General features: G+C 32.2%; 1 protein-coding gene across 9 annotated transcripts in view; it reads right to left on the bottom strand.

Moving 5' to 3' along the window:
- LOC143244712 (nucleolysin TIAR-like) overlaps positions 1-7,815 on the bottom strand; it is a 204,816-nt gene extending 197,001 nt beyond the window's left edge. For 2 of the 9 annotated variants that reach the window (XM_076489840.1, XM_076489846.1), the window contains exons 1-2: positions 7,581-7,743; positions 7,313-7,408 (exon numbers count right to left, since the gene is read on the bottom strand). In XM_076489840.1, the coding sequence (XP_076345955.1) occupies positions 7,313-7,408; positions 7,581-7,589 (105 nt within the window). In that variant the 5' untranslated portion in view covers positions 7,590-7,743. Of the gene's footprint in view, positions 1-7,312; positions 7,409-7,580 lie in introns of all 9 variants that reach the window. The other 7 variants (XM_076489841.1, XM_076489851.1, XM_076489857.1 and 4 more) reach the window with 7 other exon arrangements.
- Positions 7,816-17,967: the final 10,152 nt, after the last annotated feature.

Genomic DNA, 17,967 nt, shown 5'->3' with positions numbered 1-17,967 from the left:
TGAATATAGATAAATTGTATGCTAAACATAATGATCCAATTTTCAGGGTACACGAATTCCAATTACAAAGCAAAAGGATGAATAGCCATCTCTTTGCAAGTGTAACAACTTTTCTATTATTTTGCTACAGAAATGGTTGAAAAAGCCATTAAATTTGTTAATGATGGTATCTGATCAATAAGATCTTAAGTATTTATTTATTATTAGTATCAAGAACATTTCAAACAAGATCCAGAAATAATATAATTTAAATTTATTAAGAAATGTGTCTGGAAAATTAAAGGTGAAAGCTGGCAAAAACATAAAGGTGTACTATAAAATGAGATGTTTGAAAAAGTTTAATTTCTTTTATGAAGTCTTGTGACAATTTGAATATAAAAAAATAACAATATACATATCATGACATATTTATATATAAACTAATGAAATGTATACAAGATGTTAAGATTGAAGGGTGGCCATAAAAAAAATAGTTCTTAGCAGCCTTATGTGAAAACTTCATTACTTCCACATAAATTGAGCATTACTTTTCAGCAAGACAAAGGTGTCACTAATCTTACCCAAACTGATAAAATAATATTAATGCTGACAAAAATCTTTGTACTGTCATTCCTTCTTAGTGTCTATAGCTTCTAAAAAGTTTATTGAGTACAAGCATACTCAATTATTTTGTATGATTTCAGTGTTGTTGAATATATTTTAAAAACTATTTTCTTCCAGCTTGAAACTGTTGTTTTGTTGGATTTTTTTTTCATAGTTATGATCTTTCACTGCAATCTTAGTTTTTAGCTAACTCCTTTGCATCTTTGCTGTTAAATGTACAGAACATACATCAAATCTCTGAAAGGTTTGAATTTCTTCTTAACCTTGGCACATTTACATTTTGATAACATCTTTATAAAATTTCTTAAGCAAGCATCCCTCTTTTCCTTTCTCCACTTTAGAAACATTTACTTAGACAAGGAAGGTTGTTTTTGTTTTTTTAAGAGAAAATTGTAACAAAATCCAAATGATGATAAAGAGAGAGCTACATTATGATATTTAACAGTATGACATGCCTATGGATCTAGTATTCTCTCCAGTACATTTACACACAAGATTCTTGTATGTTTTAATCTTTCTTGTACTTGCATGTGTGGGTAAGCAATCAGTCTTGGTAACCAAAAAGCATCCATTATTTTTTACCACAAGTATTTCTTTACAACAAATTTACTGATGTTTTGGTTTCCTCTCTCTACACTACTCTTCAGTGTCTCATTCTATGGGAGAATTTGTCACACTGAAATCTCTCAAGGATCATACCTTATAAATTATTCCAGATTTGCCAATGAATATCATGTTTAAGGGTCTTTGCTTATGAACAAAGCAAACGTTGTTACAAATTTAAGCTGTTCCATTCCCAGTATCCATAATGATAGTAAATCCAAATTCCACACTCTTAAGCATTATGGTACAATCTTCACAAATAACCACCATCAAAACTGATTTCTAATTACGAGTCCCTCCTGCGTCATTATTAACTATTTACACACCAACCTTCTAGCCAGCAAATAGTTCATCAATCTTTTGGGTTGTTGCTCAACACAATGTCAAAAAGCAAAACAAGTGGACAACAAGATGAGTAAAAATATGATATTACTTTCATTATAATCAAAATGTTTCTCTACAACCCAGAAAATACAAAATATTTTCATCCTTTGCCATTAAATAAAATAATTTATTCCTTCTATTCTTCTCTTGTGTATCATTTAAAAACACCAATGTCAATCACTACTTTGACTCTACGTGCTTCAACATTCCTGGTAACACAATATTCTGACTATGATTATGCTAGTTATTTCAATGTTAAACAGAAATTACACTTCATTTCCAGAGTTATGATTTTCAAATGAGAACTTTAAACTTGTCTGGAATGGAGTTACTGATATTATCCAACTTTTTTTTCTTTCTACAGTGTTGATACTTAGTCAAATTGCAAGAAACTCTAGATAGTATTTAATTTTGGCTTTAAAAAAGTCTTGAGATTTGATTCAGTATTTCTGTGACTTTATAAGTTGAATTTCAAAAATATTTTGAAAAAAATATAAAAAGTACTTCTTTCTGTCTTAAAATTAAATTTTTGTTATTGTTGATGAGAAGGTTTAATTTTATGTAATCAAGTTTTAACTACATATTTACATATTTAAGAATTTATTTTGCAAATTGCAATAGTTACTTCATCTAGCTATAAATTATAAAAAAAATATGGCAAAGATTTATCATTATTACCTAGCCTTAACAAAGGTAATGGTGACATCATTTTGAAAAATAAGGTAATATTTTTGCTAACACTACCCTTTAGTATGTTTGGTAAAAGAAATTCACATCTCACAAAGACAGGCTTCTTTTTTTCTTTCAACAAATTAAAAACTATTTTATTTATGTACATTATTTGAATAAGATAAATTTAATGATGAAAAAAAAAAACTTGAGTCATCAGAATATTCTGCCTACCATACAGTTAAGCAGAATAAAATGACATGTCAACATTCAAAACTTCCTTCTAATAATTAATCTTTTTTGAACTAGAACAGAGATATATATATAACAAAGCATTTCTGAGATGAAAGGTCTACAAATATAAAATTATTGATTTTGTTATTTCATTTTCTAAGCACATGGAAAAAGGTACCTATGTAAAAACTTTCAGAATTTTATTAAATCTTTAACAAAAATACAATAGAATGCATTTCAGATAACATAAAATTTCAAAACTCTAGTAGAGAATGCTATCAGACACTCTTAAAAGGTTCATGCCTTTGGCACTTCAAAATAATTTTGAAATCAAGTTTTCAAGAAGATTAAGGTAAAATGCAACTTTCTTACACTCCCTTGAAAATGTTTAAATATTCAAAAAGTTGCTAGAAAATTGTGGAAAACTAAAAATTTATACTAGTACACAACAATACACATCTTTTTATTTTTTATTTGAAAGTTATGCTAAATAAAATACACCTTTGGGTGTACATTTTCAAAAAGTGTCAATTTTTATTATGCTAATTAACTTACAAAAGATGATTTAATAATACATATGGAATCTACAGAGTAAGCTTAGATAATGGAAAGTAATTTATGTAGGGTAAGGGGTAAAGTGCTCATATAATAAATCTGAAATATTTGTGAGCAATCCTTTTAAGTTAAATATTTCTTCCATAGGAAGAAAATGTTTTAAACATACAAATTGTAAAAATGCTATTTATTAAATTTATTATGTAGATCATCCAAATAACTATAAAATGAGTACTTAGCAGTGACAATTGTTTTCAATGACATTTCGGTAATTCTGTCCTACTTTGTGTCACTGAACTGATTTTTTTTGTTGCTACATTTAAAATAAGAACTTGTTAGTCCATTCATATACAAACTCAAGTGGTCATCAGTGCTTTTTGTGCATCTGAACCATTAAAAATATTGTGTATTTCATAAATATAATGTTATAATAAATCTTATTCAAGATGCTTTAAGTTAAAATTCATTAACACTTCACAATAATAACAAAGGTTGTTTACCAGTATAATTAAAGCATCTGATGTCTATGCTTAGTTCTAATAATTAGCAGATTTCCATTGAAAACTTCTATTTTCATATCACAGGTACATCATCAGTTTAATTTCAATTACCAATAGAAACATTATATACGCTTCCCACAAATCTTTTCAGTGAAATTAAAAATGCTGTAACTCTAATAAAACTGTTTCACATAAAAAGCAAGAAAATAATGCATGTATCATACATATAAAATTAAAATGGATCATTGCATCACTAACACAAAATATTGACTCTTATGGTTCCACTCATGAAAATGTATTTTAACAAAGTACTAAGGATTTATAAACCACATAATATTCACAAATCAAAACAAAATTCCTCTTCAGACTTTTTCTAGGAAGGCAATCTGTACCAATTCTCTTTCTTACTACTTGAAAAATCCTGTGTTTTTCTTCAAACTCATAACAGCAAAAATTAACATTAAAACCAAAGCTCTGTGTGATGATTAGTAGTAATGGAAAGAGTTGACTATAAAATGTACTCATTGTGAGATCATGTGTATGCATAGACTAGCACGTTGTCTAATTACAAGTTTTACATAGTTTAATAAGTTCTGAAAAAAAACAAAAACATTTGCACTTGATATCTAGATTTTACTCATTTAAGATAATTCACTCCATGGGATTTCATTAAGCAAAGCTGAACTTAGCTATTGAAAGATATTTAACTGAGGAATTTGTAAATTATACAGTATATACAATACCAAAGAAGCCACACTGAGTAGTTAAATGTACTATCTCCACACAGTTTTTATGCATTTTACAACTGTGAAATTCTCTCTCTCTCTCACACACACATTCAAGTTTTACGATTATGCTGTTCACCCACAGTTCATATCTATTATAATTTACAACTGGCATCTTCAAATTAGTGCATTATTTCTTTCTTACACAGTTTGTCAATGTAAAATAACTAATAAACATACCTGTGTTGACAGATCATTTACCTCTTTCAGAGATGGAATAAAATGAAATTATATTCACTCAAGAGAAAGTTATCAGGAAAATTACATTATAGGGACCTAAATATTACATTCCTGCATTTCCAACAAATTTAACTTTGATAAGGAATTTCATTTTTGTAATTGGATTTTACAATCACAAATTCATGGTTCATCCATATTCCTTTAGTTATGAAAAATGAAAGTGAACACACTGCATAGATTAATTAAAAACAAAACAAAAAACAATTAAGGAACAAATGCAATTTTACATACAGGAATGTAATTTTCTTGATAACTTTCACTCAAGTGAATGTAATTTTATTATATTAATGCAATCCTTGCATTCCCTCATGAATTTTTTTTTTTTTAGTATCTAATCCATGCTAATAGTTCACTTTTATTGGTCATAACTGAAGGAATACAGATGGACTGCACATTCTGGTTGGAAAAACCCAACAAAAAGATAAAATTCTTCAAGAATGCAAGAATATTTTGATCCCCGTCTTTGAATATAGGTAAAGTGCATAGTAAAATCTTTAATATACGATGTATAAATGTATCTAAAAATAATGTGATGAGATTAATCTACTCAGGAAAGGTTTTGAATAGTACACATTTATAGATTATAACAACCAAAATATAAAACTTTTTCATCCTATATGATGTTTAGCAAAATATGTTTTATATATACAAAACTGTTGTAGGGTTTTCTGTGGTTTTAAGATTTGTAAGTATTTTTGCAAAAATGCATCTGATAATGATTTAGTACTTTATATACGGAAAAATATCAATCACTCATGATCCAAAATAGAATCAGATTTGTTAGACATTTTGTTTTTTACAGATTACAGATCTGCTAAACATGCATTATCCAACTAAAAAAATATACATTGAACTACTGTGACCATTATTCACAGATAACCATCTCAGTGTTACTGCACTAAAATAAGCCCATATTTTGTTACCTAATAGGACAAAGAGGCAATTCAATTACTTCTAAAGTCAATGGTTAAAAGTTTTGGATGATGTTTTATTGAGTATTAACATCTTGTGATGTTCATTATCAAATGTATAACCATAAATTAACAACAAATATGAATCATATAGCTCATTATGTGGCAGATTCTATACACAGGGCTTAAAATTAATGCCAAAAAAACTGGAAACTTACTAGTTCATGTTTCAGGTTTACAACTAAAACTTAGAACATACTAGAAAAACTTGCTCATATACATTTCAGATGGAAGATTTGCAGATTCTCACTATTAAGTACCAATACATATGTGAAATTCATTTGTACCTCAAAGCTTTGAGTAGAATAAGATTACTATAATTGTGATTAAAACCACTGTTTAACATGCCATGCTAATTTTTTATTCCTTTTTAAGTTAAGTAAGAGAAAATAAGGATAATGAGCTTGCAGTTTCTTCTTGTTTGGCTGGTTGCAAAGGCAATCATGAGATTTTTCACATGATAATAATCATGCCTAATATTGTTAAAGGTGTCTTAAACAATTTCATAAGGCTAAATTATATTTTTGACTACACAAATTACATGTACTATGAAACTGCTTTTATGAAAAGCATTTTGAAACATTTCAGTTTATAAAATAAAACGGTAGCATTCATTTTAAGTACCAATGAAAATTTTTATTTTGGTTTGAGTATCTTAAAATTTTCTCAGGGTAAGTATGGTTGTTCTTTGAGGTAAGTTAATTATACTGTTAAAAGAAAGGCAGGAAAATCTGAGCCTTACATAACAATGATTAGAATCCTATGAAATAAAAGATTTTTTAAAATGTTTTCTAAGATCAAGGCTATATACACTGAATAAACAACTACACACAACCATAACTCTGACAGTACATAAATTGTAGCATAAAAATGGCATCTTTGAGCATTACATATTACTGATTTAATGTAATAAATCTGTGATGTATATAGAGTAAATGAAATAATTCCAGGGCAATCATGAAAGTAATCTGCAGTTTTGACTATTATACAAACACTTTAAAATATTAAGTATAATTACTGCAACTAGATAAGGGACATATGCTACAGCACCAAAACCTAATCAGTCACACAAGTTAACATAATCCAACCAAACATAATTCAGATGATGTACAAAAGGTGTGAAAATATACAACTATATCCTCTTATTACAGTTCTTTGCACACTCACAAAAAAGTACACATTATATTTCTTTACCATTATTCATGAAAAAACAATTTCCCTACATCAATTCCCTTATAACAAAAAAAACATATTTTAAAAAATTCTCACCATAAAAATATCAACCAACAAGCTGAGATCTTGAATTTAGATGACAGCAATGTTTTACCTATTACTGTTAAGCTCTGTTATATACTGTAAAATACAAATACTTGTGAATATACGAGCAACCAGTCTAATCATATGTGTGTGTGTGTGTATGCATATACACAAAAACACGTACATAAATGTCAATCTTTTGAATAGTAGGTTCACAGCACTATTGTACAAACATGTAAAATGCAGTTACTACCTCGTTGCAATACTCATTTTATTTTTAAAAAATCGTACGAAGAAGTTAAAACATTTTTAATCAATTCACGACCTGTCACTAATATTTTATTAGCTCATGTTTAAATAATAAATCTTATAACAATAACAGTAATTTGGGTAAATCCAACGATAATATTTAGTCTATTCCTGTACGTTTTTATTATTGTTATTAATCTACCTTTCCTTTTCTTGCAATAACTCCACTGCTTCAACTTCAAGTCTTCAGACTTTAACTCACCTCATGAATAATTTTACATCCTCTAACACGTCCAATTTGTCCGAAGACAGCTAGAATCAACTCTTCTGTAACTGACTGGTCTAGGTTTCCTATACGCTTGAAACAGGTTTAAAAAACAACATAATGAAATCATAATTTAAAAGCTAGAGACCCTAAGGCTTAACACCATTATCAACGAAAATGGAACGATACATTAAAAATAGATAATTTTTAGGCTACCAGTGTACACTATATGTTCACGTATTCTAAGATTTTGAATAATACTTACAAGGTGCATGGTTGGCTTTCATAATACCGGTACTGAAAAAAATAAGAAAAAACGAAAGTAAAATGTGGCTACACCTTTCAAAAACAATAAAAAGTTTTCGAAAAACGCATACCTTATTCAACACGATACTATCAATTATCAGTCACTTAAAGCGCATGAGTAATATCAAATCCCCCTACAAAAGAAAAACTATCTTAGACCAAACTTTGCCAGATGTCAACATTACATACGTGTATGACAATGTATAGTTTAAGTCGTAAGGATAAAATATTTCTATAAATTTAAACTTTTTAATGTTATTTTTTAGGATAGCTAAATTCAGTTTTTAAACACACACATATATGTACGAATGGTTGTTTTATAACGTTTTTCTTGTTAAGCGGAAAGCTACCCAACGGGCATTGAAACTCGATATTTAGGATTTTAAGCCCTCAGATTCATCACTGAGTGGCTGGAGTACATATGCAAGAGAAATAGTAAAACTGCTTACTATTTTCTCATTATACAGAACTGTTATCGTTGTATTTGGATGGCACTTATAGCTTTAGTGTTTCTTATTATTTATAGTACAGATGTAGGGAACCGTCTAAGAAAAAATTACCTGTTTTCCTTTTTCTCCCTTGTTGAGCTAATTTCGTAAACACTACGTAACATATTTTAATAAATATATCCACACATTATAAACGCTGAATATTTATTGTTGTCCAGGTGTGTAATGAAAATAAATATATCTGATGTGATTGTACTGTCATTTTGTTTACCAGAGAGTTAATATTTAAATGTTTCCTTTTTTTATAAAACCAAACAACACAGTGGTTTATTACCTCTACTGAAACCCCAAAATCAACTCTTATAGTAGGATGGTTGACTGCTAGCTGAATGTCATAATTTCTACTAATCTTCTTGGCCTTCATCATGACTTTGTAGATTTGAGCAAACTTGGCTCAAGACAGCCACGTTTTCTTCTCCACCTATGACAGCGGTTCATTACATTTCAGCAACTAATTCTCATCTCTATTATAAACTGTTAAAGTCTTTGCTCATTTCAGCCTGGAAGTGCCACTTCAGGATTGGTATCTTCTGAAGTATGAGACAGTTATTAATGGTTGCTGGGATTGTCAATGAAAGCTATACCAGGGACCACTTAGGTAGTAGTAATTATCACTATGGATGCCAAGGTCTCCGCATTGATTTTAATGGCTGATGACACATTTGTCACACAGATCGTGTTGTATTCTCTTGTTCCAATAGTAGCTGATACTCTCTAAGATTAGAGATTTTCCTGCAGGATTTAAGCTCTAGAAAAAATCTTCTTAGGTTTTGGTGGTCTACAACCCTAGATTTGATTGTTTATGGTGGTACTGGAACTTCACAAACTATATTACATGTATCAAGGCCAGTCAAGAGGGAGGTATTGTTGGTATTTCGGGTTTAGGTATGTGAAGCTGTGCGACAAGAAGTCTGGACTCTACTGGTATCACAAGTATTGGGGCCTGGAAAATGCAAACATCCCGATGATTTGGTAATGACAGTTAGTCAGTGTTTGTACATGTCGCTGGTACTCCTGGAGACTTCAGTGGTAAAGCCACTATTGTCTGACAAATAATCAAGTAATTCATCATTCTCCATTGCCTCTGGTTTCATTGGGTGGACTCCTGAAATACTGAGGATAACAGAGAAGCTTTCCATGTCGCCGAAGTTTTCAATAAAGAAGCTTCCTGAGAAGGTCTTTCATACCGTGGTGGCAGAGTAAAGTACAGATGGTCAACAACACTGAATGAAAAAATGGGTAGTCGAGTTGACAAGATAGCCAGAAGGACTTAAGAATTTGATGGTAAATAGAAAAGGTCATAATTTAAAATGTTCAGAAGCTCAGCTAAAATGTAGGTTTTAAAGTTGCAACGATCCATTTTACAACAAATTTGTAACCTAAAGCTGCTTTTAGATACAGGATATGAAAGCTACTGCGGTAGTCAAATGGCATTTCTACAGGCTTTAAGCTAACTTCCGTAAATATTGTCAATAGGCAACGAATCATTTACACATGGACCTTCAGACTTTATCAGGTATCTTGCTTGAGCTAAACTTGAGTGTTCCTCATTCTTATCATTACCATGGCAACATCAACACATCTACGTTGTAATATATGCACATTCCCTTTACTACAGTCTAATTGTTACACAAACATAGTTCGGGTCCAGTAAACAAGAAAAGATGGTGAAACTATACATACTGATTTCTATATAAATAACTGAAAAAGGACAACCACTTTTCAAGCACCAGACTTTATCTTCTAACCATGGAAATTCATTAACGCGGACACTTTACTTACACTAGATTCCTTTAGATACATACAAATATCATACTTAGTCTCTTACGCCGTATGGAGGCCTACTATAGTTGTTGACGTGAAAACTATTATTAGTGAAATAAAGCAGACTTTCATTACTCTACTTATTCTTGCAAACAGTTTGATGTATTTCCTCTGGAGAGTGGATTGCATGATATATTACATTCACAAATAGCTGTATTTCCTAATCAAACATGAATATGTTCTGCAAACAGATTGTCGATCTCTGCAATGTTGAGCAATATGCCATTCATCCTGATGTGGGGCAATTGTTCACCTTAGTCAGTTCTGTTGAAAGCAGTGGCGGCGCCAAGGGAGGGGTTGGGGCTTCAGCCCCCCAATATTGTTACCTACGTATATTCATAAAATATGTAAAACAGAATCGTCGTTGTTACTTAAAAATTAACATCAAAGAAACATAGATCTGTAAAACTCAACGTCTTCATTAAGACAGAAGTATGTGTCATGCGTCCCATAGCAACGTACTGAATGCACTGAAACTCATGTGCTGTATTGCCGCTCCCTGTGTAATGCCATTCTATCTTGAACTTTGACGAAGATTAGACAACCACGTGGATTTCAAGTTACAACAGAACAGGCGCATTGTTTTGAAGTAATATTGACTATAAACACAACATGATGAAAGACAGTTAGCCTGATAGTGACCTTACTTTTTCTCAGAGTGTATTAACTTCACATGGGGTAATTCGTTTCTGCTATGTAAACTGTCTTTATGTTATATTTCTTTTAATTTGTAGCTTTACTCTTAATGGTATATTAGATGTTCAATCTAAGTTAATCTTGATTTTCTTTATTATTATGTATTACCTTTGGTGGAATTTAGGTGAGCTTCCTCTTTTACATATATACATATTTTCATAAACAGATTATTTCTAATTTGTAATAATGAATTATTAATCAGAGTATAAGTTTCCAATAAAAACCTCATTGAAAATGCAGTTCAAAATAGCACACCTTTCTGAAATGTACCTTGATATTTACATTATTATAATTTACCATCTATACTTCATATTGATGGTATTTTGGGAAGCCCCTCCACAGTTTACCTCAGCCCTCCTCACCCCCCCACATGAAAATATCCTGGTGCTGCCACTGGTTGAAAGTAACAAATTCAGCAATCATCTATTAATAGTTTTTGTATTTCCCCTTCTGATATATCAACAGACTTAGAATGGTAAGTGTATTCTTTTCCACATCAAGAACTTCACATAACTCATAGAATACCTGCCTATTAAAATTAGCTCTTTGATTCGCGTGAATTTCTTCAAAAGCAAAAAATTGTGCTACCGATTTCTCTACCAATGAGTAAATGACAAGCTGTGCTAATGTATTGGCCAATGGATAAATCTAAACCCACTCAGTGCTGTAACGAATAATAGCTAGAACATGTCAGATAACTTTTTTTGTTTCTGAGAGAGAACCAACGACATCCATAGGAAAACCGGGAATTCTCTGCTGGAGTTTACCCAGTTTAATCTGGCTTTTAGTCGGAGCTGCGCACACCATTTAATGTTTATATTACCTTTAAAAATGTCGAATCAAACTGGACAATAAAACTGCCATTGGATCTTAACACAGGTATATGCAATATCTTGATAACTTTCTATCTTTGCAATATGCAAGACTTGAAGTGTTTTCTTCCCAAGAGCTCTTGAAACCGCTAAGTGAAATATAGATAGAGAGCCACATCTCAGAGAATAATAAAAAGGTACATCACGCCTTCTTGCACTCATTGCAGCTCACACTTGTGCTATACATTATGTGCATTTATGCTATGTCCCCCAGTTTGTGTTGGCTCTGCGTCACCTTACTGTATTGTGACAAATGCACATGGTATATTTCGGTCCTTTAGTTGCTCTTCTTGGAGATAATGAAGCATAAGTCATGGTATTGAACCACTAGTGGAATCTCCTACCATGTAGAATAATGTTGCTACGGTAAAATAAGGCTCTGATATATAATATACAGGGCTAGGACATTCAATGAAAGAATAAGATCTCACCTTTGCAGCAAACAATCGATCAGCACGTTTGTGTTGTGAATTCAGCCAATATAGTACCAAAAATCATAGTTTTGCAACACTGTGATCAAATGTGCACTCATTTTTTTCTTAGCTACTTCAGCAATGTATGATTTACACGAATAGTGAATATTTTACTACACATGCAGTTTCAGCAGTGTTTGATAAGTATCATAACTGTAAACAGTTTCTTCCTTGTCATGTACTCTCTGCATTCTGACTTTATCAGTGTATGACTAGTTTACGTGATCAAACGATCTTCTTCATTATACAACTGGAATAACACTACACCCATTCAACAGTTGTTGGAATTAGTATCTAGCAAGAGTTAAAAGTCTCATCATGGGTATACCAGCACCAGAGCTTCAACTAAAGCACATTAGAGCGACTGGGATATTTCACCCATTTCTCAGCACATGTAAAATGCCAACAAGCTTTAGTGAGAGTAAATAACGGTACAGCCATCTTGGAAAAGTTGGCCACAAAACAATGGTAATATAACATAAAATCAAGACTGTATTTTTCGCTTAATCATGGATTAAGGCCAGTCTCAAACTACTGTGTTCATTGCAGAGTCGGGAAAATTCCATCTTCGTGTAAGTGAGTATGCTCTGCCCTTGTTTCACCTTCAAACCTGTTTTTTACATTATTAAATACAAGGGTCTTGTTTGCAGCAGCACAAAAGACTGCAACATCCAGCCAAACACCAAAACACCATTGACATATCGCAGTACTTTCAATGTAAGCTCCACTACCATGTGAAAGTGACAGGCGTGATTACATAGGGTAAATGGTATTATGTAAAACTCAAGAAACCAACACTGAGCACTGAAAGTCTTAGGGTTGCTCTTGCTATCCAGTTTAACCCGCTAATACCAGATACTAAGTCTCAAGTGTTAAACCACTGAGTACCTCCTAATGCACCTGAACATACATTTATCTACAGAAAAGGGAAGTTATGAATGTTGTCACTGCTTTCCTTTATCTAATGTCAATAAGGATGTTTCTATGATGTTAAGGAGAATATATTGGCTAGAAACTGGTGAAACACAATACAGAATGACAAAGTTTTAGAATGTCTGATCAGGACAGTTTGTTGATTAAAATTTGGTTTAAAATGTGTAAGATACTCTAATAAGATGCTTGGCAGATTGAGATTGATCTCTAAAAAGTACTGATGAACTGGAAACAAGTCTGCTTTAAATATGAGTTAAGAAGTTGCAAGTGGTTTTTTTTATGGAGGAATAGGCTGTTTTTAAAAAAGACCTTTTAAAAACAACCCCAAAAAACTACTTGCAACTCCTTAACATTTCCCACAGCTATACTTCTAAGTAGCAACACTAACTTAGCTTTTTGTTAACTACCTGTTGTTAATACGGCCGGTGACCATCTCTGACACTGATACAAGTTGTTAGAGAAGGCCATTAACCGTATTAACAGCAGTTTTATACTCAGTTTTTGACCTGCAAGGTCTGTACTACCAAATGAATGTTTGTGGACATGTGCTTCAGTAGAAGACAGTTTCCAAAGCCAGTTTTAAAATAAGGTGGATATGTTTATGAGAGAGTCTTAAATATCAAACGGCCAATCCCCAAAACTGTGTGGTTGGCCCTTTTTCAAATCGTAACCAAATCATTCTATTGTACACTGGATTTTCGCTATTAAAAGTGATTCTATGCACCAATAAACTTGTTTCAAAATGTAATATATACACGTTTCGAATTTGTATACATGAAGTATTCATATTTATTTGTCATTGTGTTCATTTTCTCTTAATAATTGGACGAACTTTTGGCTTTTAATAAATGAACAGGTTATGTAGACAGAATAATGCCTCAGTTTTTCATTCTAATTATGAAAATCTACGATAATATGTAAGAAAAAAATACTACTTTTATTTTAACTTTTTTATTACCACATACTGTGAATCGTACTTCGAACCTCACAGTGACTAAAGTACACGTAACACTTGTCACAATAAATATTTTTATTATTGTGTTTCTTGTGGGTTCTAGAACGATCAATACGATTCTCATGTTGCAATTGGTCCAGAGGAATCTATACCCAATGGTTATCAACATTTTAAGCGTGGCAAAGTGCGATGCGATTTCAGTGAAAATAATTCACTTATATGAAAGTACATATGACGTTTCGTGAAAAATCTGGACGTGATGGATCAAAATGGATATAATTTTCGGATTCAGGGTAGAGGAATTACTGTAGAACATGTAAAAAATTCAAGACAATAAAACCATCGCAAGCCTGTGTTATCTCTCGATTGTTTCGAAAAGTTATTTTGAGGATGGAAGTTTACAGCTTTTTGAAAGGTGAAAACGAGTAAAAAAGTTAAAGCTAATTTGTTTTTACAACAAATGTGTGTTGGTTACAGCAAAAAAAAAAATCAAAAACTAAGGAGAGAATTTCCTAAAGAACAAACACGAAATATTAGTGTAAAAACACAAGAAAAAGGGTTTAATAAACTCAAAAACTTGCACAATTCAAAATGGATGAAGATTATAAAAGTATTCAATTATAATTTGTTTTCATCTGAAAGACTTAAGTGTAAATTTTCTCAGAATAATCAAGACCTTTTTTGTAACATTTAAAAAATAGTTATTGTTAATAGCTTTCTCAAAATATCATTAATTTCTTTGTTTCTGCCCAAGAGTTAAAAACAACAGAAAGAGAGATAATAATAATACCTGGCTACAAATGCTAAATTTTAATCAAAACCTTAAGTGATAAATATTTATGAGGTGAGAAGTTTTTAATTCATTTTTAAATACGTTTAGTAAATAATTTCATATACTTACCATGTAATTCAAAGAATACAAATATTAAGTGATGAATAATTTGACAGTTTAAGTTGTTTTTTACGTTCTGTGAACTATTCATTCCCATAATTCCGCTAAAAAAACTATACTTGTAAGCTAATTATATGGAATCTTTAAGTTACAACCATTAAAACGAAACATGAAATATGTTTGTCGCGAACGTTCAATTTAGACCAATCTGAAAACTGCTAAATAGAACAGAATCTTCTGTTGTTATTGGTTCACTTTTTTAATAAGCTGCCTTTCTACTTTTTCTTTAATAGAAATAAAACCGAAAAAAGTCAAGAAGATGAATGATTTATTTTCGTTTGAATTTCGCTCAAAGCTACACGAGTGTTATCTGCGCTAGCAGTCCCTAATACAGCAATGTAAGATTAAAGAGAAGGCAGCTGGTCATCACCACTTACTGCCAGCTCTTGGGCTACTCTTTTACCAACAACTAGAGCCCAGCATGTCCAAGCGGTTAAGGCACTCGATTCATAATCTAAGGGTCGCGGGTTCGAGTCCCTTTTTCACCAAACATACTCGTCCTTTCAGCCTTAGGGGCGTTATAATTTTACGGTCAATCCCACTATTAATTGTTAAAAGAGTAGCCCAAGAGTTGGTGGTGAGTGGTGATGACTAGCTGCCTTCCCTCTTGTCTTACACTGCAAAATTAGGAACGGCTAGCGCAGATAGCCCTCGTGTAGCTTTGCGCGAAATTCAAACCAAACGTCGCATGCAATAAAGAAAGCTACACAGAAACAACCGTAGGTATTAAAATTGAACGATGACGTTATATTCGTTATAAAGGATCTACCTTTCACTCTTCTATCGCATCCAGAGCTTAAAGTGATGGATATATTTTGAGATATTGAACTAGCATCAAAATCCAGAGTTCTCCTACAAGAGATTTTGAGAAAAATACATCAAGAATAAACGCAAATGTTTAAGCTATTATAATTAGCATAGTTCAACACGTTTGTTCGTCACGAAACGTTTTGTTGTAACAAGTGAAGTGTTCAAAGACTTGCTGTGCTTGTTGTTATTGTTTTGAATTAAGCACAAAGCTACACAATTGGCTATCTGTGTTCTGCCTACCACGGGTATCGAAACCCGGTTTTTAGCATTGTAAGTACGCAGACGTACCGCTGAGCCACTGGAGGGCTGTGCTTGTTAAACATCTAGATGTTGTCACTTTCCACAACTGTCAAATTCGTCAAAAATGCAGAGATGAAATGACACTTCTGTTTTGTTAATTATTAACCGAGAGAAAAAAAAAAGTTTCGGTTAATTATTTCCTTAAGCAGTTACTTTTTTAACTGTCTATGTCGTTTCTTCGATGATATTGTAATATAATTAAATTAAAATTATCTATGCTAAAGAAACATTTTGTATTAAAGAACTGCCGTTAGTTTAAAATCTAATATTATACGCAAGAAGTATGGCCAGTTGTTAACATTTTAAAACCTAATAATAAAATTGTATAAAGATAAAACTGGTATCTTTGATAAGTATTATTCATATTGACAAATGGATACTAAGGTAGCATTGAGACTATCAATGTATGACAAGACATTTTATTCTTAACGTCTTGACTACATGACTTCTTCATGAGATTATGACACCGTTCATCAACATCATCCTCGAGGTAGGTATTTTTGATATTAAACCAGGAATAGTCAGAAACTGATTTCTTAACCGTGAAACGAAAAAAAAAAAAAAAAAAATCCATGGCAGTAGTTTAGTTTTAAAAGGAAGGTAAACTTTCCCAACTGGGGTGTTCAAGGATATTGATATCTCCTTTCGCCCCGCTCGCGGTAGAATTTTTGTTGCGATTTTCGATAATTTAGATTTGATTTTTGGTCTGGCTTGTTTTAGTATTGCTCGGTTGGTATTTAAGGTTGTAGCTGTTTCAGAGAAGTGCGGATGAAGGTGTTCGGTCGGATCAAGGTAACCGAGAGAAGGCAGTCAGGGTCGGTTGCATAACGTTTTCAGTATAGTGTCAATGACATGACTTGACGGAAGAACGAAAAGAAGCAAGACGACGAATATTCATCAAATTCCTCGTGATCAGGGTCACGGAGTGGCTGATATCAATAAATCCAAGTGCCTCAGAATTTGTTGTGAGGGGAAACGGGAGCACCCCGAGAAAACCCACTTTCACAAGACAGGTGCTGAATGTTCTATCTGTCCTGTGCCCAGAGCAAAAATGAAGAAAGACATAAATAATGATTAGCACCTTAAAATGGTGTGTTTGTGAAGTATAGTTTGTTGTTGTTTTATGATATCTTGGAAGATATTGTTGTAAGAAGATATTGATTTGTGTGGAGCGCTTGTCATGGTGTGTAACTTGGCTGTTAAGGAGTTTTGTGTCTCTGCTATTTCATAATAACTGTGAACTAAAATTGTTAGGCGGTTCTTGAGTAGTGGTATGTTGCAAATTTTATGTAAGTAATTGATTGTAGTGAATGTGGATAGCCTAAGGGCCAGTATTAGGACTATTTTGATGGAGTTGTAGTGTTCTGGCGATGCTTTTTTGCATGTTTTACGTGATTTAAACACCGTATTCGATGAGAGGACGAATGTAAGCTTTATATAGTTTGATGATGGTACTGGGTGCGCATCCTTTATTGTTTCTTCTAATAAGTTTTAAGTGATAATTCTCTTGCTAACTGATTTGTTTACGATTTTGAAGTGTTGTGTACAGAAGAGTCGTGTACCAAACGTTATTCCTAGAAATTTTGCATAAGAACTTAACTTTATTATGCTGTTGCCTAGTTTAAGATTTACTTTTTTTTTTAACAGATTCTTGTGATGTTTCTTTAGGCTGCGTCTGAATGTGATGACAGTGGCTTTGTGCGGATTTAGGAGGAATCTCCAGTCATTACACCAATTAAGGATAGCATTTAGTGATTCTTGAATTCTGTTGCTTGCAATTATTGGGTTGCATGACACACTCCAGACAGCTATGTCGTCAACGTACTGTGAGAAGTTGGTGTATGTCAAGTCCGGGAAAGATATATTGCTCACAAATATTATGTACAGTAAAGGCGATAGGACATGTTTCTCTGAATGGCTAGTAAGCAGAGAACGACGTTTCAACCTTCCTAGAACATCTTCAGGTTAACAAAAAAATTAGTCTACTTATCAATAAAAGTGTTAATACCCATACCAGCGGTT

This window comes from Tachypleus tridentatus, chromosome 2 (assembly GCF_004210375.1).
Source record: "Tachypleus tridentatus isolate NWPU-2018 chromosome 2, ASM421037v1, whole genome shotgun sequence".
Classification (NCBI taxonomy): domain Eukaryota; kingdom Metazoa; phylum Arthropoda; class Merostomata; order Xiphosura; family Limulidae; genus Tachypleus; species Tachypleus tridentatus.
This window is presented reverse-complemented; position numbering and strand designations above follow the sequence as displayed.